The following is a 21,197-nucleotide window of genomic DNA, read 5'->3' as shown; positions in this document are numbered from 1 at the left end:
CCTCTGCTACCTGCACCGTCCGAAAGCATCTCCTTGAGGAGCCTCTCCTGCTGCAACGTTGTCCTTTGCTTCTTCCGTGGGACAGGAAAACAGATTATTCTAGTCCTCTCTGCAGCAACGTTGGGATTTATTTGATCTCTGTCACCATCATCTCCTGCCAGCTCCCAAGTAAGGGTGTTGTGCCAGCAGTGCTGATCTGCATCAGCCAGACGTGTAATCACGCTGGAAAAAGACAACACATCTGCATCGCAATACCTGCCCTCCCCGGGACAAGACTGCTCAGTATTAAACACATTTCTTCAGTCTTTAATTCTTTGCTGACACAATCCAAACTAATTCTTCTGCTATTTTTTTCCCCTCTGGCTTTATCAGTAATCTAGAGTTTTCTGGTTTGACTGGCTCCTAACTCTCTAGTTTTCCTAACTCTTGCAGTGATGTCAGATTCACTTTCTGATTTACTAACAGCTCTCCAAGACCCTCTGTCAGGTCCATTAATAATCCCAGTGTGGCCCTGACGAATTGGAAACATTAATTTTAGCAGGTGATGCTTCACTTGCTGTTTTGTGATGGGTGGTATCAGAACTACAGCCTTCTCCATCGCACCCACAGCATTGCACTGATGTTTAGGCACCAATGGCTACGGAAAACAGCAGAATGCTGAAAATCCCCCTCACCTCTCCTGGCCCTTTAGGGATTTAAGGATTTGAAGGGGCTTGGGAGCATGTGGGCACGAACATGTTGGTGTGTGCATGAAATCAGCTGCGGTGCTGCCTGGGCACATGTGTGCGCTCATGGCAGATAACCTACTTATTCACGCGCTCCTGCCACCTCCGCCTGCCGCAGACTCTGCTGATTTAAAATCTGCAAACACCTCAGTTTTGCCTGGGCTTGGCTCGGGCAGCAGCCCTGGCGTCAGCGTGCACGAGCAGCCCCGCGGGGTGGTGCCTCGCGTGCACAGCCTGGGTCTGTCGGGTTGCTGAAGCCAGCCCAAAGCAGGGCCCTGCTGGAACAAAAGTCGCCCTGCCGCAGCTGTTTCTTGCTTCTCCATCCTTCTGCACTTGCTCCTGCTGAAAGCACCAGGATGACTTTTCCCTCCTAGGTTTGGGGAGAGCAGGGCATCGGGAAGCATGGGCACAGCTGGCTTAGGGTGCTGCCATCAGGATGGGTGGCACTGTCTCCTGAGATGGCTTTTCTTCTCTCCTGGAGCCCACCGAACTGCTGTGGCTGTGCTTCCCAGTGCATTGCACGTGGAGCTGGCAGAAGGGAGGGGAGATGGCTGGATGCGATGTGGGACACTGGGCATGCAGCTCCCTGCGCAGTTCAACCCCTCCCGACTACAAATGCTGCTTTGCAGCCTGCAATAACACTGTGATGTAGCACATAACCGCCCGTTTTGAGGAGGCTGTGGAAAGGGTTGTGTTCTGAGGCAATCACAAGCTGAAACGTTGCGCAGTGCTGAAAAAAAAAAAAAAAAAAAAAAAGTCTCTTACCGTGTGGCTTGCACAATTCTTATAGCAAACTTTCTGATGCAATTCAGCTGACTTCCTGAGATAAGGGGCGATCGGGACTACACAAAAAAGTTCCGTTGGGGTCAGGCCCCACTGCCCCCCAGCTCTCCCTCCCCTCTCCTTTTCGCGAGGGCAGGCAGGGTGCTGCGGCCGCAGCGGGGCGCACAGCGGCGGCCGGGTCCCGGCACCCCGGGCTCCCATCCTGCGGCTCCCCCTGGTGCCCAGGCCGGCCCGGTGCCGGCGCTGAGTCACCGCAGCTGTCCCCAGCGCTGTCCCCAGCGCTGTCACCTCCTGCCGGTGCCAGCAGGGGCTGCGCCGGGCGGTGGCTCGGCACCGCGGGCCGCGGGGGTACCACGGGGGGTGTGCGCCCCGGCGGGGCGGCCGCGACCCTGCTGCGGGACAAGGCTGGGGCAGCAGCACCGAGGAGCCCCGTCCTCTGTCCTCCGGTCCTCTGTCCTCCGGTCCTTCCGTACAGCGGGGAGAGCCGGGGCCGGAGCCGGAGCCTTGCCCGGTGCCGCCCCGGGGGCGCAGGGACATGGGGATGGGGACAGGGACATGGGGACATGGGGACGGTACGACGTAACACCCCGAACCCTCTCCCGCACCAATTCTCCCCCATGACCTCACCGACGTGAAAGGCGGCCCCATGACGCCACAGGGCGGCGGCACTCGGGTTGGCTGCGGCCGCTGCTCGTCAAGCAGCAGGACCCGCCTCCAGCCCCCGCTGCGGCCCGGGCCGGGGGACGCGGGACGCGGGGCGCGGGCGGCCCGGTACGGGCGGGGAGGGCTCGGCTGCGGCAGCGAGGTGGGCACGGGGACGGGGGGACCGGGCTGCGGCAGGGAAACGGGGGGCCGGGGGCGCACGGGGGCATCGGGGCGCACGGGAAGCGGGGACGCACTTGGAACAGGGGCGCACGGGGAGCGGGGCGCACGGGCACCGGGGCGCACGGCGGGCACCGGGGCGCACGGCGGGGAGCGGGGACGCACGGGTCCGGGCCCTTCCCGTGCAGCCGGTGCGGCGGTCCTTCCCCTGCCGGTGGCCTAGATCCGCTGGCCGCAGCCCAGGGCTGCCCGCCGGTGGCGGGGGGAGAGACGGAAACTTCCAGCAGCTGCGCAGCGCCCGTCGCACCGGGCCGGGCCGCTCCCCCCGCGGCTAGCGGGCAGGGCGCCGTGGTTACAGCCCCGCCGGGGGCGGGCCCCGTCCCGGTGCCGGTGCCGGGCAAGGGGGAGACGGAGCCGCCGGCCCCGGCTGCGGCTGTGCCGGGGCGGGGGGGCACCGGCTGCTGCCGTGCCGATCGTGCCGCCCTGCTGAGCCCCTGATCCGCTAAGGCCTAACAGCCACTAAGCGCCTTATAGCGGGGGGAGGGACGAGGGCAGCCTCCATACCACCCCCAGTCGGGGTGCAGTGCACCGGCATCCCTTGCCTGGGTGAGCTGCGGGGCTGGAGGGGGCACCCGGTGGGGGGCAGGAGGGTTTGGGGAGGGCACAGCTGGGGACAGAGGTGACGCAGCTGCTGGGAGCAGCGTGCCCCCGGAGCTGATAGGGGTGCTGCTGGGTTAGGGGGTGACAGGGGCGGTGGGGAGGGTCCATATGGGACCTGGGGCGGGCAGCACAGCCCGTGCGTGCTTGTCCTGGTTTCAGTTAGAACAGAATTAATGTCTCTCAGTGCTGTGTGCTGCCTGACCCTGCTGTTCCTCCCCAGCGTCCCCGCGGGACGGCCGCGCGCCATGGTGGACTACTACGAGGCGCTGGGCGTGAGCCGCACCGCCACCGCCGACGACATCAAGAAGGCGTAAGCCTGTGCCAGGCGTGTGCCGAGCCCCGGCGCGGCCCCTGGCCTCAGCCTCCATCCGTGTCCCGGCGCGGGTTGGCGCTGCCCGGCCGTGCAGCACAAAGGCTGCCCTTGTTGGGGCCTGGTGCCGCTGGGAGAGGGAGAAAAGTCGATGTGAAGCCGTGTGGCTGGGTGCTGGGAGAGCTCACAGAGCCCAGCCGTGCCCCCGGCACTGCCGTGGCTGCGTGCCCAGGCGCCCTGCAGCGAGCAGAGCCCAGCACGGCTCCGGGGACCCATTAGCCCCCAGGAAGGGACAGGGTGTGGGGACCGATGCCCGAGCTGGCGTGCGCCATCGACCCGCTTGTCCTGCCCTGCCAGCAGGGGGGAACAGGATGCCCGGGGCCAAATGAGGGGGTGGGGATAGGAAACAGCTGCGGGAGGGTTTGTGGCAGTGCGGGTGACATTGCAGGGAAGGCAGGAGCAGCGAGGCCATCTCTGTGTGCACGGGGCCTGGGACAGAGCTGGGGCAAAAGGTTGAAGGGAGAGGCTGTGAGTCCGAAGGGCACCAGGGGCTGGTGTAAACCTCAGGGATGCTCAGAGGGGCTGGGCTGGCGCTGAGGCCGTGGCGTGCCCACCGCTGACTGTCCCCTGTGCAGGTACAGGAAGGCAGCGCTGAAATGGCACCCGGATAAAAACCCAGACAACAAGGAATACGCCGAGCAGAAGTTCAAAGAAATCGCCGAGGCCTACGAAGTGCTGTCGGACAGTAAGAGGCCACGATGCTGCGCTGCGTGTCCCCCCCTGCCCTTGGGGCTGCTAACCCTGACACCCCGCGTGCCCTGCTGGGCTCACCTGGCGGGCACCCCTGGGCTGTGTGAATGCCCCCGTCCCCAGGAGGCAGCAGGGCTCTCCTGCAGCCTGCGGGGCTGGGCTGCCTCCTCACAAAAAGCCTCTCGTGAGCGATGGTGCCCAGGGGAGGTCTCCCCGCTGGGGCTGGCGCAGCCTTGAGTGGTGCTGGTGGCTCAGGGTGAGCAGCAGGGGCTGGTGCCACCCCCCTTCCCTCACTCCCCACTGCTCTGCACCCCCTTTGGCTGTGGGAGCATCACCGCTCCGTGCCCCTGCTGCTGCTTTTGGGGCCACAACTGGCTCCTGGCTCCCCCCCAGCCTCCCTCTCTTCTCCTTCCAGAGCAGAAGCGTGATATCTATGACCACTATGGCAAAGAGGGCCTCATGGGGGCAGGTGAGTGGGGGCAATGAGGGCTACAGGGGGCTACTGCACCCCCTGGAGCTCCCACCCTCCTGGGGGTCCCCACTTAACCCCGTGCCTCTTCCCTGCAGCAGGACCGGGGGGCTCCAGGGCCGACGCCGGGGCCCCCGAGTTCACCTTCACCTTCCGCAGCGCCCACGACGTTTTCCGGGAGTTTTTCGGCGGGCGAGACCCCTTCGCTGACTTCTTTGGTGCGTGTGGGGTGGGAGGGGAACAGGGGCCGGGGCTGGGGTCCTGGGGCGGCCGTGGAGCTCGGGGATGGTTGGATGCTGTGGGGTCAGGGGGCTGCTGCTGACGGGGGGCTCCCTGCCTTGCAGACGAGATGCTGCCCTTCTCCGAGCTGCGAGGAGCCGGCCACCGGCACCACGGAGGGGGCCACTTCTTCTCCCCGTTCCCCGGCTCCTCAGGTAGGGGAATCACCGCCTCCTGGTGCTGCTCACGCCTGGGCAGCGCCCGGTTTGTCCCCGTGTGCCCCGAGCCCCCTGGGTGCTGACGCTGTGGCTCCTTTTGGCAGATTTCTTCGCCTCGTCCTTCAGCTCCGGCGCCGACGCGGGGCTGGGTTTCCGCTCCGTCTCCACCTCCACCACCTTCGTCAACGGCCGGCGCATCACCACCAAGCGGTGAGGTGCTGGGTGCTGCTCGCACCCTGCGGCTGGCTGCCGGGGTGCCGGGGCTGCCGGCTGACTGTCTGTCTGTCCGTCTGTCTGTCTGTCTGTCCGTCCGTCTGTCTGCAGGATCATCGAGAACGGGCGGGAGCGCGTGGAAGTGGAGGAGGACGGGGAGCTGAAGTCGATCCACATTGATGGTGAGAGGCCGCCTCGGGGCTGGCCGTGCCGCCTGCCCCCTCCCCTTTTTGGGGACCCCCTCCTCCTTTTGGGGGGGAGCTGCGGGGTGCTGCGTCAGGGCTTGGATTCGGGCAGGTTTGGGATTTTTGGGGCAGGCGTGGACGCGACCCGGCTCTGCGCTGGGGCGCATCCAGCAGCGGGGGGGACACCGGGATTTGGGGAGGTTGGGACCCGCTGCCAGCAATCCCCCTTCCCTCCCGCCCCGCAGGCGTCCCGGACGACATGGCGCTGGGGCTGGAGCTGAGCCGGCGGGAGCAGCGAGCCTTCCCCAGCCCGCGCCCCCCCTCGCCCCCGCCGCCCGCCCCGCAGCGGCCCCACAGCTCCTCGCCCGTCTGCCTCTACACGGACAGCGAGGACGAGGACGAGGACTTGCAGCTGGCCATGGCCTACAGCCTGTCCGAGATGGAGGCCGCGGGGCACCACCCAGCAGGTGGGCACGGCCCCAGTGCCCCCCCGGCCCCGGGGGGCAGCCCCGGCCCCCCTGCCGCCGGCACGGCCCGCAGGAACCGGGGGGGACCCACGCGGGAGCCCCCCAGGGCTGGCAGCCCCTCGGCAGCGGGCCACGAGCCCGTCCCCAAAGCGAAGCAGTGGCACTGCCACCTCCTGTGAGCGTGGGGCTGGGGGCTGCGCCCCCCCAGCAGGAGCAGGGCCCTCTGCAGGGCACGGAGGGGAAAGGGGTGCCGGGGTTCAGCGCGGCCCCGTTACAGTGGGGTTACCCGTGGCTCGGCTCCTGCCTCCCCCAGCAAGGGCTGGGGGGCTGTGCCCTGCCTCCTTGCTCTTTTTTTGGGGTGGGGAGGGGGCTGGGGGGGCCGCCAGGGTTGGCCTGGCTGCTGGGTCCTCAGTGGGGTCGCAGTAGGACGGGTGAGGTGAGTGCCTCCTGCTGCCTGCAGCCGGGCAGGGGCTGGGACAGTGCCCCCCTGCTGCCGCCCCCCCTGCCTGGCCTTGGGGGGGGGGCTGGGGAGGGGGCTTCGGGGGTCTCCCTGCTCCCAGGGAAGGGTGTGTGTGTGCGTGGACTCTGCTTGGTGCCTTGTGTCCGGCTGGATGCCACCGCTCCCCCTGCACCTCCTCCTGCTGCCGACCCTGCCTGCCCCCCGCTGCCTCCCCACCACGCACCCCCCTCCTCCCACCCCCACGGGGCACTGGCACCCCCCTGCCTTGGCCTTTTGGGGGGGGCACCCCAAAGCTGTGCCCCCCCAGCAAGGTGGGTGCCAGCTCGGCTGTTCTGTGCCTTGGCTCTCCTCCTCCTCCTCCTCAGACCTTCCTCCCTCCGTCCCCGTGTCCCCCGCACCCCCCGCACTGGGTTTCACGGGTCGTGTTGTGTCCCCCCCCCCTCCGCTTGTCTCCCCAGGTGTGTTCTGAGGCTGCTGCGCCCGGGGGACCCGCGCACACCCAGCCAGGAGGCTCCCCGAGCCAGGACTCCGCTTTGCCCCTGCACGGCCACCCCCTGCCACCCCCTTCCCCGGCACCCCCTGCCTCCGTGGGGTTTGGGGGGGCTATGGCCGAGCACTACCTGCGGGATTTTGGGGAGGGGGGGGACCTCGAGGGTGCCCTGGGGAGGCAGCGAGGGGGCTGCCGGGGGGGGCTGGAGCAGGGGGGCTGTAGCTTAGCCCCGTCTGGCTGCTGGTGGGGTGCACCCAAGGGGGTATTGGGGGGGTTATGGGGATTGGGGGGGCAGGCAGCGATGGGCAGCAAGGCAGCAGCACCGGGCTGTGCCCCCGTGGCCCCCCCAGCCCCCATCTGCCCGCAGCAGTCAATAAAGCTGTTTGCAGGAGCTGCCGCCTGTGGGGTGTCTCTGGCGTGGGGGCAGCCCCAAAAAGGGGGGGCAGGGTCCCCTCCCGGCCCTGCTGGGGGCAGCTCTGGGCTCTGTGGCACCGGCTGTGCTGCTGGGGGTGCTTTGGGGCCCGTGTCCCCCGTGTGTCCCCCCCCCGTGCCCACACAGAGGGAGGCCAGGCCGGGCTGCAGCTGCACCAACGTGACACGAGAACTTTATTCACAGCCAGATACAAAATTATATTTCTCTAGAAATTTCTCTTTCTGCTCGAGTGACGAGGGGGGAACCACACGGAGGGGAGCGGGGCGGGGGGCAGGACCGGGACACCCCCCCTCGGCTGTAGGGGGGACACACACATATGTCCCCATGGCACCATCCCAGCATCGCCCCCACATCCCCTGTGCTGTGGGGCTGGGGGCTGTGGGGCAGGCAGCGGGGTGGGGGGGGCAGCGAGCAGCACAGACAGCATCCTACAGGGCAGGGAGAGCGCTGGAAGCCGTGGGCACGGGGTGGGGGGGGGCAGAGGAGGAGACAAGAGGGAAGGGGGGTTTGGTGGCCGTCACTGCGGCAGCGCCTTCAGGATGGCGTTCACCTCCTCGGCCACCGCTGTCAGCGCGAACTCAAACTGGTCCTGGGGGAGCAGGGGAGGGGGTGAGCAGGGGATGGGGTGAGCCTGGGGGTGCCCCCCCCCCTCTCAGGGAAGCCAGGGTGGGTTTTGGGGTACCTTGGTCTGCACCATGCCGGGCCGCTGGTCGCGGATGTGCTCCAGCGTGGCGGCGATGTCGATCTCCTTCACGCCTGGGGGAGAGGCAGGAGGAGGGGGGGGTCAGGGCCGAGCCCCCCCCCCCCCCCCCCACCAGCCCCCCGTGGCACTGCCCTACCTTTGGCCATGCGGTTCAGGACCATGTCCACCAGGATGTAGGTCCCGGTCCTGCCCGCGCCGTCACTGCAAGAGGCAGGTGCTCGTTATGGGGTGGGCAGCTCCGGGGGGGTGCCCGCCCCCACCTCACAGCCCCCCAGCCCCGTCCCCATCCCCAGGGGTACCTGCAGTGCACGATGATGGGGCAGGAGCGGCCCCGGTAGCACTTGTTCACCTTCCTGCAAGGACAAGAGGCGGCAGCACGTCAGCGCCCTGCCCTGCCCTGCCGGGGGGCAGCGGCGTGGCACGGGGTGGGGGGATCGGCCCTCGGCTCCCTCCATCCCCCCCAGTATGGGACGGGGCCGGCGGTGGTGGCAGTGGGGTGTGGGGGGCGGCTCCGTCCCCGGCTGCGCTCCCGGCACGCTCCATGCGGCAGGCACGGCTGCCAACGATCACTTTTGTGACTATGCAACTGGAGCCAGATTACTAGCTGCAAATCACAAAAATGACGCCGGCAGCTGCGAGAGAGGGACGGACACACAGACACACAGACAGACAGACGGGACGACCTGCCCGGACACCCCCCCGTGGCACCCCGAGCCGGTCAGCGGTGCCGTGTCCCGTCCCCACCCCGGGGGCCGTCAGCTCACCTGCGGAAGTCGAGCAGGGGCCGGGTGGTGGCGGGGATGCCGTCGGCCGGCCAGCTGAGGAAGTGGAACTGCGTCAGGGTGCGGGTCTCCTGCGACTGCACGTTCTTCAGGTAGAAGCTGCGCACCAAGAAGTCCTCGCACCAGATGTGCTCCGACACCAGGTTCACCTGCCCGGGTTGGGGGGACACGGGGTGGGGTGACAGGGGACGTGGAGGGGGGTTCCTCGCACCCCACAGCCCCACGCTGGATAAAAAGGACGGGGCGGTGCCCCCGGGAGCCCCCGGCCCTCGCTTGCCTCGTAGATGTGGTACAGGGAGGAGCCTTCGTCCGGCCAGTAGCGGTCACACTGCTTGACGCTGTCCTCGGCCAGGGGGCTCAGCATGACGATGACGGTGCAGCCATGCTCCCACACCATCTGCACGCACGGCACCGTGCCCGTCACCGCCCGGGGACAGCCCAGGCACGGTGGCCAAGGTGTTTTGGGCAGCCCCCAGGCTGCTGGGGGACGCTCACCTGCCAGAAGTCGGCGATGGTGTGGGACAGGGGGCCCTGCGTGGCGATGTACGCCGGCATCCGCGGGTCGTGCTCGATCTGCAGGGGACAGGGGGGTCACGGGGCTGTGCCAGCAGGAGGGGCTCTAGGGGCAACGGGGCTGAAAGGGGGCTCCCGCTGCCACAGCTTGGGGGGAATGGGTTTTAACACCCAGGTGCTGGGATGGGTGTGTTGTGGGATAGCCCCCTGGGACCCCCCATCTCACTCACAATGGGGCTGGCGTTGATGAAGTCGCTGCGGGACGGGTTGCTCTCGGCTTTCAGCTTGATCCGCACGTGGTCATCTGCGGAAAAGGATCCAGGGAGGCCATCAGCACGCGGGGCAGCACCCGCCAGCTCCGTGGGGCGCAGCGCAGCCTGCCTCGGCCCCCCAGCATCCCATTGCCCCCCCGGCAGCGGGTCCCCGGGCTGCTCACAGGGCACGTAGTCCGGGTTGCGGTTCTTCTTCAGGTTGGCTTCGCTCTGGGCGATGGAGCAGACGCTGGGCTCAGCCTGGTATGCGCACAGGGCCTGCCACTCCTTGGCCAGCCGGTCCCGGTTGCGCAGGTGGTCCTCCATGTAGGCCTGGCACGGGGGGTGTGGGGGTCAGCGCAGTGCCGGGGGGGTCCCCGAGGGGTCCCGTCCACGCCGGAGGGGTGGTGGGGGTCTCACCAGGATCATGTGCCCGGTGGAGATGTCCATGTTGGACTGCACGGGCTCCTCGCACCAGGAGGGCGTGCTGCTGTGCGAGCTGGGGCTGTGCTGCGGGGCGTCGCTGAACTGCGACGAGACGCTGCTCACCCGCGACGTCTCCGCCGCCGCTGCGGGGGCCTCGGCGCGGCCGAACAGCGACTTGGTGGCCATGTGCTGGCGGCACAGCTCCTGGGGACGCCGGCCAAAACCACGGCCCTTAGTTACAGGGCACCCGCTGCTCCCCTCCTGGGGTGCCCCCACTGCGGTTTGGCCGCCTCCCGCGGCGCCCAGCACCCCTACCTGGTACTCGAGGGTGCTGTCGGCGGCCCCCTCGGGCCCCAGGGCGGCCAGGCGCTCCTTCTCGCGCTGCTTGGCGTGCTGCCGCAGGCAGAAGGCGGCGGCGGCCGCGATGGAGACGCCGGCCACGCAGGCCAGGGCGATGAAGGTGAGCAGCACCGAGTGGAAGCCGTCCCCGAAGCGGGAGGGGTGCGGGTAGGCGGCCGCCTCGTTTCGCTGGGGGCAGAGCCGAGCAGGGGTTAGCGGGGGGGGGCATCAGCACAGGGGGGAGGACCCCGTCCTGCAACGTTTTGGGGGCTAAAAGCAGAGCGAGGGTGGCTGGGGCTGCACTGCTGCTCCCAGCACACAGCTGGGGCAGAGCTGATGTCCCCATGGGGATGTGTGTGGCACTGTGCGCCCACCCCACACTCGTGTCCCGGGGGGTGCAGCCTGCTTCCTACTGCTCCCAGCCCCCGGGGGCTGCTCCCCAGGCCCCCCCAGCCCGGGCTGCCCCGTTCCTGGCCCTTCTCCCCCAGCTCCTGCCCCCCCACCCCACGAGGCTGCACCTCCTCATCCCGCACGCTGTGCCAGCAGGGTGCCGAGCCCTGGCTGGATGAGCCCCCCAAGGCCAAGCCCCCCTTCTGCCGTGTCCCCCCCAAAAAAAACAAACCCCAGACACCCAATGCGGCGCCGCAGCCTGGCATTACCTCACTGCCTCGGGCTGCCATTGGCCACGTACCGCCGGGGTTAGCGGGGGGATGCGGCGTCACCGCCACCACCACCCTCATCCTCACCGGCCCCACGGCATCCCGCACGCTGCCGGGGATGCCCCCGCACCAGGGGACAAGGGGGAGGCCCCAGGAGGGCCCAGCTTTTTGCCACCCCCTCCCCAAGGCTGCGGCGAGCACGGTGCCCGCAGCCCCATGGGAGGCCCCCACCGCTCATCCTGCCCCATCCCCGAGCCCACAGCAGGGCAGGGAACTGAGAGGGGGCCCAAGCTCGGCCAGAGTGGGGGGGTCCCCACAGCAAAAGCTGCTCCAGCCTCCTGCGAGCGCCGCTGCCTCATCTCCCTCATCATTGTCACATCCAGTGGCGTTGCCATAGCGATGCTGATGGAGATGCTGCCTCGGTGCCCAGGGCCCCCCTCCATGGTCCCCAAATCCCCCCCACCCTACCCATGGGGCAGGAGGGTGGGAAAGGGGAACCTGGGGCTGGCTGTCCCCCACCTCTGGCCCCACTCCCCTGTCCCAGGAGATGGCTCCTGAGGCCCCAGAGGAGCACGGGGAGGGGGTGCCCCCCTCCCAGCAGATGGCTGCTGCTCCGTGCCTGCCCCCCGCTGTTCCCTGGGGGGATGGCATTTTCCCTGCCTGGTCCCCAGGGTGCTCGGGGCACAGCACAGGGATAGGCAGAGCCTGTAGCCCCCCAGGTCCTGGAGGACGCTGTCCCTGCTCCCCGGGGACCCCCAGAGCCCCACGCTCCCCGCTGCCCACCCCGGCCCCGAGGGACGGCCGCGCCGTGCCCCTACCTCTCCCACTCCCGTCTGCACGATCTTCAGGCCCAGCTCTGCCTCCAGCTCTGCCTTCATTTGCTCTGTGGATGGAAGATGCTCAGACGGAGGGGAAAAAGAAAAAAGAGGGGGGGGTCAGGAGCAGGGAAACCCCATCCCCGATCCCACTCACCTGCCCTGCTGGCCACATCGGCCAGCGAGAGGTTCTGGGCGTTCTGCCGGACACGGAAGGTGAGCGCAGGACCCACGACGCTGCCGGGGGACACAGGGTGAGATCGGGGCACGCAGACCCCATCCCCATACCCTCCCCTCCCCGGGTGGCCACACAACGCCCCGCTCCCTCACCTGATGTTGATGAAGCTGGCGGTGGAGAGGTGCACGCGCTTGGCGAGGAGCTCCAGCAGCCGCACGCCGGCGGCCAGCCCCAGCGGCCTGCGGGGAGCAGAGGCAGGGTGAGGAGGGGGCTGCAGGGGGGGGTACACAGCCTCTACAGCAGAGTTGGGGTCCGCACAGGCTTGGGGAACCCCGACATGGCTCTCACTTCTGGTCCGTGACGATGTAGCCGTACTCATCTGGTGGCCGCGTGCCGCGCTGTGCCCCACTGCTGCCCTTCGCCTCCGTGTAGCTCTTCTTCTCCACCGCCACCAGCGACCCGGGGCCGAGCACATCCCCTCCGTGCCCCCGCTGCGGCTCTGCTGGGGGGGCTGGCGAGTAGCCTCCCCGGCCCCTGGGCACCTCCACGGGGGAGCTGCTGGTGGTTTTGAGGGGTGGTGGGGTGGAGGAAGGGGGCACCGGCTCCTCTCCGTGCTGCATGTCCCCTTCTGTCACCTGCAGGAGGGGAAGAGAGGTGCTGGGACCCCCGAGGAGGGCTCTGGGGGGCTGCGCCCCCTCCCCGTGCACGCACACCCCACCTGGGGCACGGCGGCGCCCTGCTGCAGGCTGACACGTTTCGCTGTGGGCGCTTCGGGGCTGGCAGCACCTGGGAAGGAGAGAAATGGAGATCCTGAGAGGAGAGGCAGCACCCCACGCCCGGAGACCCCACGCCCTACTCACCAGAGCTCTGGAGCAGCTGGAGCAGGGCGGAGAGGCTGCTCAGCTGCTGGGGGCTCAGCTCGGGCAGCCCCAGCCCGTAGCTGGCCAGGAGGGAGGCCAGCCTCTTCAGGGAGGCGTCTGCAAGAGGGCACAGCATCAGGTGGGAGCCCTGCAGCGCCCAAGGGCTTGGGAAGCAGCAGGCAGGGGGTTGGGGTGGGATATGGTGCACCAGGCGTGAAGGCAAACGGGATGGAGCCGTACCTGTCTGTGCAGGGGGTGGCTGGGCGGCCAGGGGTGCTGGCTGCTCCCGCTCCTCCACGTCCCTGAAGTCCCCGGGGAGCCGCAAGCCGTGCGGGAGCCGGGTGCCGGCGGGGTCTGTGCGGCCGTTCTTCTCCCGGGGCAGGGAGAGCACGGCCAGGTCCTGGAAGAGATGCCCCCCGTCCGCCCCCGGCTGCCCGCCGTAGGAGGGCACGGGGCCGGCCCCAAAAAGGGCCTGGGCAGGCACCCGGCCCAGCAGTGGGGCGGTTTCGGGGCTCTGCCTGGCCGTGCCGCCGGGGAGCTGGTGCGCGCCGTCCTGGTAGCCAAACTGCAACCAGAGCCGTGTCCGAGGGTCAGAGCCCGCCGCGCTCCCACCGCCCTGTCCCCAGCACCGGGGGCACAGCAGGGGGACAGGAGAGGGGCTGCGCACCTTGTGGTAGGAGTAGGGGTGCAGCACGGCCTCCTCGTAGCCCAGCTGGGGCGGCGGGGGGCAGCAGGAGGTGCTCCAGGTAGCGCTGCAGCAGGGCGGCGGGCAGCCCCGCGGGCACGCCGGGCTCCGGGGGCAGCGGGGCTCGCCGGGGGGGAGCCGCGCAGGGGCAGGAACCTGGGAGGGAACAGCACCGGTGATCCACCCCGCTATGGGGTGCCCCCAGCACTATTTGGGGTGAAGACCCAGCGGGGAGGAGGCTGGAGGCTGGCCCTGCCCTACCTGTCCCTGGCCGCGGGCTCCAGCGAGGGCGGCGGGCGGAGGCGGGGGATGCGCTCCATCTCCTGCGAGATCACGTACTGGGTGACGCCGTCCTGCCACGACAGCCCTGGGCACGGAGGGGGCCGTGAGGCACCACGAGGCTGCCCTGGGATCCAGCCGGCCCTGCCTTGGGCCCCGTTCCCCCCAGGGTCGGGCCAGCAGGACCCCAAACGCTCCCGCGCCCCACAGTGCCACTGCAAACACGGCCCAGTGCCCTGTCCCCGCGGCGCTGCCCCTTCACCTTGTGCCATGAGGTGCCGCAAGACATCCTGCAGGCGCTGGAGCACCGGGGAGGTGACCTGGAAGTAGGGCCTGTCCTGCGCCGAGCCCGCCTGGCACTGCCCAAACAGCCCATCTGCAACACAGCGGGGGCAATGGGGCACGGGGGGCAAACAAACACCCCGGGGCGGAGAAAGGGGGCACCTTTCTCCTGCCGTGCCCCCCCAGCACACCCCGAGTCGCCCAGCGCCTTGGAAAGGGCAGGGACACGGGGCCCCCCCGGCACTTACCCTGCACACACACCTCCTGGGGGGCGCACAGCCTCCGGTCAAACAGGCAGCCTGGGGCAGACAGACAGACAGACAGGGGCAGGGCAGTCAGGAGGGGGGGTCCCAATGGGGTTTGCTCTGCAGCAGCGGGACGGACACCTGCCTGGGGACCTCTGCTCGCCGCCTAAGCGCCACGGGGACACAGAGGTGTCTGGGGGGGCAAAGCCTGGTGGCACAGGGCCTCAGCACATGGCTTCCCCTGTCCCCAAAGCCACGATGGGAGCTCTGGGTCTGGCTCTGGGGATTGGGGGAAGCCTGGAAGGCTTTGGGGTGCCCGGAACGGTTGGGAAGGGACGGCTGGGAGCCGTGAGACCCCGTCTGTCGCCCACCCACACGTGGCACTACGAGGCGGGGACCCGCTCTGCCTGCGCGGGGGGACCCCAGGCACACGCATATGGGGCGGGGGGGGGCAGAGGGGGGCTCCACGCTGGTTTCGGGGGGCAGCGCTGGGGCGGGGGGCGGCTTCCCCCTTCCTCCCCCCCGCATCTCGGTCCAAGACCGTCAGCAGCGAGACGGCAGCAGGCGATGACTCAGCCCCGGATGGCGAGGAAGGAACGAGAAAACAACCGGGGGGAGGGGAGGGAGGGGCCCGCCGAGCCCGCCGCGGGGGGGACGGGGGCGAGGGGGGGTGCAGGTGTAAGGGGGGACCCCAAAAATACCCCAAACCCCGGCACCCGCCGGCTGCACCGCGCCAGCTCCCCGGGGGGGGGACGACGACAAACGGGGGGACGGGGCAAGGAGCGGGGAGGGGGCGGCGGGGGGCGCGGGGCTGTGGTCCCGGAGGGGTGGGGGGGGGCTGTGAGGGGGGGCTCCGGGGGGGTTCCCGGGGCGGGGGTCCCCGGGGGTGGCGGTGCCGGGGCGGCGGGGCCGGCCGGGCGCTGTCCGCGGTGCTGAAGCGGCGGCGCCGCGTCCCGCCGGGGGAGGCTCCGGCCCCGGGAGGCCGCCCCGGGCACGGCCGGGCTCGGCCGCCGCCGCTCCGGAGCCGTCCCCGGTTGCTCCCGGGGCTGGCGGGACCCCGCGGGGCGGCCCCGGGGCCCGGCACCGGCGGTGAGTCAGCGGCTGCCGCGCTGCCGGTAACGGCACCCGGTGCTCGGCAGCCCCGGGAGGGGAGGGGGGCGTGCAGGGCGGCCGGGCGGGGGCACCGGCAGAGGGCGGCCAAAGGGCGGGCGCCGGGGTCCCGGTAAGGAGGAGGGGGGGGGGGAACCGGGGAACCGCCGCTCGGTACCGCTGCCCGGCCCCCATCCCGGCGGCACCCCGGGGCCCAACCGGCCGCAGCCGCGGGGCTGTCCCGGTGCCGGTCCCGCCGCGCAGGGCCACCCCCGGCGGGCGAGCTCCCCCCGTCCCGGTGCGTCCCGTCCCGTCCCGTCCCGTCCCGTCCCGGTTTGTCCCGGTGCGCCCCGGCCTCACCGTGCGCGGCGGTGGCGGTGGCGCCTCGTGCCAGCAGCAGTGCGCAGAGCAGCGCGGGGAGCAGCCGCCGCCGCCCCATGCTCCGCTCACGGCCGCACCATGGCGCGCCCGCCGCCAGCCCGCGCCCCCGCCGCCAACCCGCGCCCCGCCGCGCCGCGCCGCCGGACACGCCCCCCGCCGCCGCCCCGCCAATCGCGGCCGGCCCGCCGCCGCGCCTCGGCCAATGGGAGCCCGCGACTTATTTCTCTCCCCCCTCCCCTCCCTTCCCGTCCGGCGGAGCGGCGCCAAATCGGTCGCGCCCCGCGCCGCTGCCAATCGCTGCGGTCCCCGAGGCGAGCCACGCCCCCCTGGGGGTGTGTCCGCGCGCCGCGCCGCGATTGGCTCCCTCCCCTGACACGCCCCCCTGGGCTGGGCCAATGGGCGGCGAGCGCCGGGCCACGCCCTCACACCCCGGTCCCGCGGGAAAGCCGGCGTGGCGCGCCCGGGGCTGGAGCGCGGGAACGCGGCACGGGGGGTGCGGGGCCGGGCGGGAACCCCCTGCCCTGAGCCCCCCCTGCCCTGAGCCCCCCCTGTCCCCTCCCCCTGTCCCCTCCCACCCTGCACCCCCCCTGCTGACCCCCCCCGGCCCCCCCCGCCCCTCCTTTCGCACCGCAGCCACAGGCAGGGACACACTGCTGAGACCAGAGGAGCTTTAATCGGGGCTGAGCCCCCCCGGGCAGCCCCCGCGCCGCACTCAGTCCCCCAGCAGGCTGCCGCCGACCGATGGCAGGAGCTCGAAGAAGGCCTGGAAGGAGGCAGCCCATCAGGGGGAGCCCCCCTGCCATGGGGGGGCACGGTGGCAGCGCAGCCCCCGCCACGCAGGGAGCAGGACCGCATCGCCATGGAAACCCAGCGCTGAGTCAAGGCAGCGCCGGTTGCCATAGGAACCGTTTGGGGATGGCAGGCAGCGGGGAGGCCGGGATGGAGGGGGGGGCACGGCAGGGTGGGACCCGAGCCGGGGGGTGGATGGGGATGCAGGAACACGGGGACGTGGAGCAGTGTGGATAGGGCTTTGTGGGGATAAGGGGTGTGTGGGGGGGGCACCGGGCTCACCTTGAAGAGGGTGATGCTCTGCAGCACCCCCGAGGTGCAGCACATCTCGCGGATGGAGTGCATGGCCAGCTGCGGGCAGCCCATGTCCAGCACGCGCAGCCCCAGGCGGGACGCCAGGATGGGGCCGATGGTGGTGCCGCAGGGCGTATCGTTGCGCACCATGAACTCCTGCGGGGGGACACGGCCTCGGCAGCTGCCCCCGGCGCCCCGCAGCCCCCTTCGGGGGGCTCGGCAGGGCCACTCACCTGCAGGGGGACGCCCACGCGGGCGGCGATGTCCCGGATGATCGCCTCGGTGACGGCCGTGGAGGCGTAGCGCTGGTTGCTGTTCACTTTGATCACGGGGCCCTGTGCAAGGGAAGGCGCGGTGGGGTCTGGGCTCCGACCAGGAGTACGCCGTGCATCCAGGCTTAGGAGTGCCCAGGAGAGATGCCCAAACCCATGCCCCTGCGCTGTTCCCTCCTCCCCGGGTCAGCCCCACGGGGCCAGCCCCAGCTCTAAGCCAGGAAGGGCTCCAGGGCGAGGGCTGCATTTCCAGGCAGCTCAGGATAACTCAGGATAAATGGCACAGCCGGGCCGTGCGGCAGGACAAAGTACAAACACCGGAGTTGGACCCCGGGGCTGCACTCTGGGGAGCGGCCGGGTGCCTCGCGCTGCTGCAGGACAGCAGCGGGCCTGGCACGAAGCAGAGGCTGCGCTCACCTTGTGGAAGGCTGGCCGGTGATTCTCCTCGTGCTTGTCTCTGCAAAAGAGCTTCACGCTGCAGCCCTCCCTCCTGCCGCGGGGAGAGAGGTGCCCCCCGGCGAGGGGCAGGCCTCCCGCGTACTCACACGTAGTTGGGGTGCACGGCGTGGGCCATGTCCGCGCTGATCATGTAGGACTTGGCCACGGCCTCCTCGAAGGCCGTGAGGTTTTGCGGCGTCGCCGAGATCCGGCGCAGCACCAGCTCGGTCAGCAGGGACTCCGCGCCCTGCGCGCTCTCTGACCCCACCTGCCAGGACAGCGTCAGCACAACGCCCCCAGTGCCACCCCAGGGGACAGGGCGCTGTGGTGGGGTGAGCAAAGCCCGTCTTGCCCCTCAGACACAGGCGAGGGAGAGCAAAGAGGACGGAGCCCCTCTGTGTGCCAGCCCCCCCGGCTGTGCCCTCACCTCCTCGTTGTCGTAGAGCGCAATGAGACGCACGTTGGGCTCCTGGGAGAGGGAGGAGGGAGCTGTGCACGAGTCGATCAAGGCCTGGAGGGATGGAGGAGGAGAAAGGGCACCAGCCTGAGTGCTGCCCCATCCTGGGGAACTCAGCGTGGAGCTGGTGGGGATTTCCCCAGAAGAGCACAAAGCACCAGGGAGAGGAGCTGTGAAGCTGGCACCCTCGGGAGCTGCTGGGAACACCTCGCACACAGCGCAGCTCCCATCCAGCCCTGGGTCCTCTGATGGGCAAAACCCCTCTGGGAACCAGCTCATGGCCCTGTGAAGCCAAACGGAGTCCCACGGGGGCACGCTGCAGTCCCAAGGCTCCTTTCCCACTCCGCTCACCTGCAGGGCACAGTAGCAGCTGTGCAGGTTGTCCAGGCGCGGGGAGAAGATGAACTCGTCAAAGGCACCACCGAGAGTCTGCAGGCCGAGAGCGAGGAGCAGGACATGAGGCAAGACAGGAGCTTGGGGTCACCAGGAGAACGCTGGATGCATCCCAAACCCGGCCCCTCGCGAGCCACCTCCTCGCAGCGGGCTCTGCTCCCAGCGCAGCCTGTGCAGGCACGCTGCGTGCGGCCAGGGGAGGCTCCTGCCCCGACTCACCGCCGGCTGCGTGTCCGCCAGGCACAGCTCCAGCTCCACGATCTGCTCCGGTTTCACCCCCAGCTGGGAGCAGAGCAGGGAAAGCAGCACAGGGCTGTGCCGCTCTGTCTGGGGAGGAAGCAGGGCTGTGGGCAGGCTGCCGGGAAGCCTCCCCACCGAGCCACCTCCCCTGGGAGCACAGGGAAGCCACCCGTGAGAGCTTTTTGGGGGCTGCCCCCCTTTTTTTTTGATGGCTGGGAACAGAGTGGAGCAGGTATGCAGTGTATGTGGTGAAGTTTGGGGTAACCAGCAGGGAGTGGGGAGAAGGGGAACCTGAGGGCTGGTGACCAAAAGGTGGCACATGGAGGTGCTGGCATGAGCCTCCTCCTGTCCTGGATGCCTGGCTCACCTGGGCAGCAGCACTGCACGGCGTGCCCTCCATCAGCACCTCCTTTTCCAGCTCCTCCTGCACAGCAGTGGCCAGAATGGGGACCCTGCAGGGAGACGGTGCCGTCAGCAAACGGGGCCTTGCTCGGCCCTCCTGCCCAGGTGACACACGAGTGTGCCCTCCCGGCGTGCCCGCCCTGCTCCCAGGGAGTCACTGCCTCACCAAGAGCAGCCAGGAGGCACCGAGTGCCGAGCCCAGGACTTACAGGTGGTGCTCGGTGTTGGGCCCGAAGCTCTCATTGACGCTGCGCTGCAGGTGGATGGCCAGGTGGGGGATGCGCAGGACGGGGCGCTCCACGTGCACCAGGCGCTGCTCCAGGCGCCCCGTGCTCGGCTCCTGGAACACACGGAGGGAGCGCTGCTGGGCCGCCCTGCGGGGCCACGGGGGCGGCAGCGGGGTCTGCTGGGGGCAAGGACACGCACCCCAGCCACCACCCCCGTGCCAGGGCTCACCTTCACGATCACTCTCCCTGCCACCGTGAGGTCGCGGTCGAACCAGGTGTTCCAGATGCCCCCTCCATAGGTCTCCACTCCGACCTGCACCGTGCCCACCTGGCCCCGCTTGGAGCGCCGCTTCACCTGGGGGAGGGCAGAGATATCACCGGCACCGCAACGCCCCGGGGGGCTCGGGGAGAGCTCCCCTTTCGCCCATCAAACGTGTCCGGGCGCTGCCGGTGCTCGCTCACCCTGAGGCAGGGGCTGTCGGTGTGCGCCCCGAGCAGGCTGAAGCCGTTCCCCGGCTGGAAGCGTCCCCCCACGGCGAAGGCGATGAGCGTCGAGTGGTTCCTGGTGACAAAGTACTGCGGGCAGAGGCGCACGGGGAGGCTCCCCACCTCGCCGCCACCGCCACGGCTCCCCCGGGGGCTGCGAGCCCCCAGCCCACCTTGCTGGCGGGGCGGATGTCCCAGTGCTCTGTCTCCTTCAGCTCCTGGAAGCCAGCCTGCAGCAGCCGGCTGCGGCACTCGGCCACGGCTGCGGGGGGAAAAGGCGCCGTTACCGGGGGGCTGGGGGGATTTGGGGAGGGGGATCTGGGAAGAGGGGGGCGGTTTAGGGTTCCTTACCATGGTAGGGCGAGGGGCTCCGGTTCACGAACCTCACCAGCTCCTGCGCCGCCGCCTGCACGGCCTGCTTCGGGGCTTGGGTCGCCGCCTGCGGGGAGCGGCAGCGGGGTCACCCCGGGGCCCGGACATCCCCAGACCCCCCCCCAGCCGCGCCCCGACGGCGGCCGGAGCCCCCCTCCCGGGGGGGGACCCCGTCCCCGCAGCTCCCTCCCGCCCGGTACCTGCATGGCCGCCGCCGCCCCGGCCCGTTCCGCCCCGCGCCCGTGCGCCCCCCGGTGCCGCGGAGGAGCGGAGGCAGCGGGCAGCCCTGCCCCGGCCCCCCCCACCGCTCCCGGGCAGCGCCGTGCCTCCTGCACCGTGCTCCCTGCACCTTGCACCGGGCACCGGGCACCGGGCACCCTCCCCGTGCACCTTGCACCGTGCGCCCTGCGCCCTGCGGTGGGAGCCACGGGGCAGGGGTGGGGGGGCCCCCCCCGGGATGTGATACCCAAGGGTGCTGCAGCTCCCGGCAGCGTGCGAGCAAGGGATGCCCTCACTGGCACCCCTGTGCCCATCCCTGTGCACGCTGGGTTGCTCTGGGGTTGGTGACTGGGGGCACTGCTCCCCATGGCGCTGCTTCAGCGCTGCCCTCGGTGCCACATCCAGCAGGGGACCGTGGCGGTGCTGCCCGCCGTGCTGTGCCAGCTGGGGCAGCCCGGAATGGGACCAGTCAGGGTGGCTCCTGCCCTCACCTCATCCCCCGGCACAGGTTGGGGTCAGCAGCATGAGGGCTCCCCCCAGCACTGCCGTCAGTTCCCGGCAGGGCTCCGTTTTCCCTGAAAGCAGCGTGGCCCAGGGTGGGACACACGTGGCAGCCTGCGAGTGGCACGCAGGGGCTAGGAGCTGGGTGCCAGCCGGATTCCCAGCTCCTGAGTCACCAACACGGGCACCGTTAGCCTGAGACGTCGTCCGTGTCTGGGGGACTGGAAACTGGCGGTGCTGCTGCCCCTGACCCCGGGACCCGCCGTGCCGGCAGCTCACGACAGCTCCGGATTTATGCTCCCAGCCCCCAGCACCTGCCTCTCCCCCCCCCGGAGGGGAACAAGTGCCCCCACCTCCTGGCACCCCGTGAGCAGACAGCTGGGGGGTCTCCATGTCAACCGCAGCCACCACAGCAA

General features: G+C 69.9%; 3 protein-coding genes across 7 annotated transcripts; 1 reads left to right on the top strand and 2 right to left on the bottom strand.

The window, feature by feature from the left end:
• Positions 1–2,182: 2,182 nt before the first annotated feature.
• Positions 2,183–7,420, top strand: DNAJB2 (DnaJ heat shock protein family (Hsp40) member B2). Of its 5 annotated transcripts, none has more exons than XM_084289352.1 (10): positions 2,183–2,313; positions 3,211–3,300; positions 3,936–4,045; positions 4,466–4,519; positions 4,621–4,737; positions 4,864–4,953; positions 5,061–5,166; positions 5,281–5,351; positions 5,600–5,821; positions 6,740–7,420. In XM_084289352.1, the coding sequence occupies exons 2-10, from the start codon at positions 3,236–3,238 to the stop codon at positions 6,748–6,750; spliced, it is 846 nt and encodes a 281-aa protein (XP_084145478.1). In that variant the 5' UTR covers positions 2,183–2,313; positions 3,211–3,235; the 3' UTR covers positions 6,751–7,420. The 5 variants fall into 5 exon arrangements, with proteins under 5 accessions (XP_084145478.1, XP_084145477.1, XP_084145474.1 ...); XM_084289351.1 differs by having other exon boundaries at positions 4,618–4,737; XM_084289348.1 differs by lacking the exon at positions 6,740–7,420 and having other exon boundaries at positions 4,618–4,737; positions 5,600–6,732.
• Positions 7,421–7,565: 145 nt separating this feature from the next.
• PTPRN (protein tyrosine phosphatase receptor type N) lies at positions 7,566–15,797 on the bottom strand. The gene is given in 25 exon segments (XM_084289511.1): positions 7,566–7,793; positions 7,887–7,960; positions 8,044–8,108; positions 8,207–8,260; positions 8,672–8,838; positions 8,967–9,086; positions 9,185–9,262; positions 9,433–9,506; positions 9,639–9,786; positions 9,874–10,083; positions 10,195–10,407; positions 11,696–11,760; positions 11,850–11,929; positions 12,023–12,109; positions 12,219–12,505; positions 12,589–12,656; positions 12,731–12,847; positions 12,971–13,295; positions 13,398–13,457; positions 13,459–13,548; positions 13,550–13,571; positions 13,677–13,782; positions 13,957–14,070; positions 14,225–14,275; positions 15,671–15,797. Coding segments are annotated over 25 exon segments (2,826 nt in total). The 5' UTR covers positions 15,750–15,797; the 3' UTR covers positions 7,566–7,721.
• A 548-nt stretch (positions 15,798–16,345) lies between these two features.
• Positions 16,346–20,312, bottom strand: DNPEP (aspartyl aminopeptidase). The gene is made up of 15 exons (XM_084289355.1): positions 20,262–20,312; positions 20,041–20,128; positions 19,863–19,951; positions 19,666–19,779; positions 19,433–19,558; positions 19,186–19,316; positions 18,942–19,026; positions 18,554–18,661; positions 18,293–18,370; positions 17,912–17,995; positions 17,592–17,752; positions 17,464–17,503; positions 17,008–17,109; positions 16,763–16,930; positions 16,346–16,454 (listed from the first exon to the last, which is right to left on the bottom strand). The coding sequence occupies exons 1-15, from the start codon at positions 20,265–20,267 to the stop codon at positions 16,404–16,406; spliced, it is 1,431 nt and encodes a 476-aa protein (XP_084145481.1). The 5' UTR covers positions 20,268–20,312; the 3' UTR covers positions 16,346–16,403.
• Between the last annotated feature and the right edge of the window lie 885 nt (positions 20,313–21,197).

Source organism: Netta rufina (assembly GCF_964035555.1).
Source record: "Netta rufina genome assembly, chromosome: 6".
Taxonomy (NCBI): domain Eukaryota; kingdom Metazoa; phylum Chordata; class Aves; order Anseriformes; family Anatidae; genus Netta; species Netta rufina.
This window is presented reverse-complemented; position numbering and strand designations above follow the sequence as displayed.

What these genes read in the sequence shown, in the direction of transcription:
- DNAJB2 (XM_084289348.1), top strand. Translation starts at nt 3,236, where the DNA reads ATGGTGGACTACTACGAGGCGCTGGGCGTGAGCCGCACCGCCACCGCC. An exon ending in AGAGGGCCTCATGGGGGCAG is followed by an intron (nt 4,520 to 4,617) that starts GTGAGTGGGGGC and finishes TCTTCCCTGCAG; the next exon opens with CAGGACCGGGGGGCTCCAGG. An exon ending in CCCGTTCCCCGGCTCCTCAG is followed by an intron (nt 4,954 to 5,060) that starts GTAGGGGAATCA and finishes TCCTTTTGGCAG; the next exon opens with ATTTCTTCGCCTCGTCCTTC.
- DNPEP (XM_084289355.1), bottom strand. An exon ending in GCGTGGGCGTCCCCCTGCAG is followed by an intron (nt 16,931 to 17,007) that starts GTGAGTGGCCCT and finishes GTCCCCCCGCAG; the next exon opens with GAGTTCATGGTGCGCAACGA. An exon ending in AGAGCATCACCCTCTTCAAG is followed by an intron (nt 16,455 to 16,762) that starts GTGAGCCCGGTG and finishes GCCTCCTTCCAG; the next exon opens with GCCTTCTTCGAGCTCCTGCC.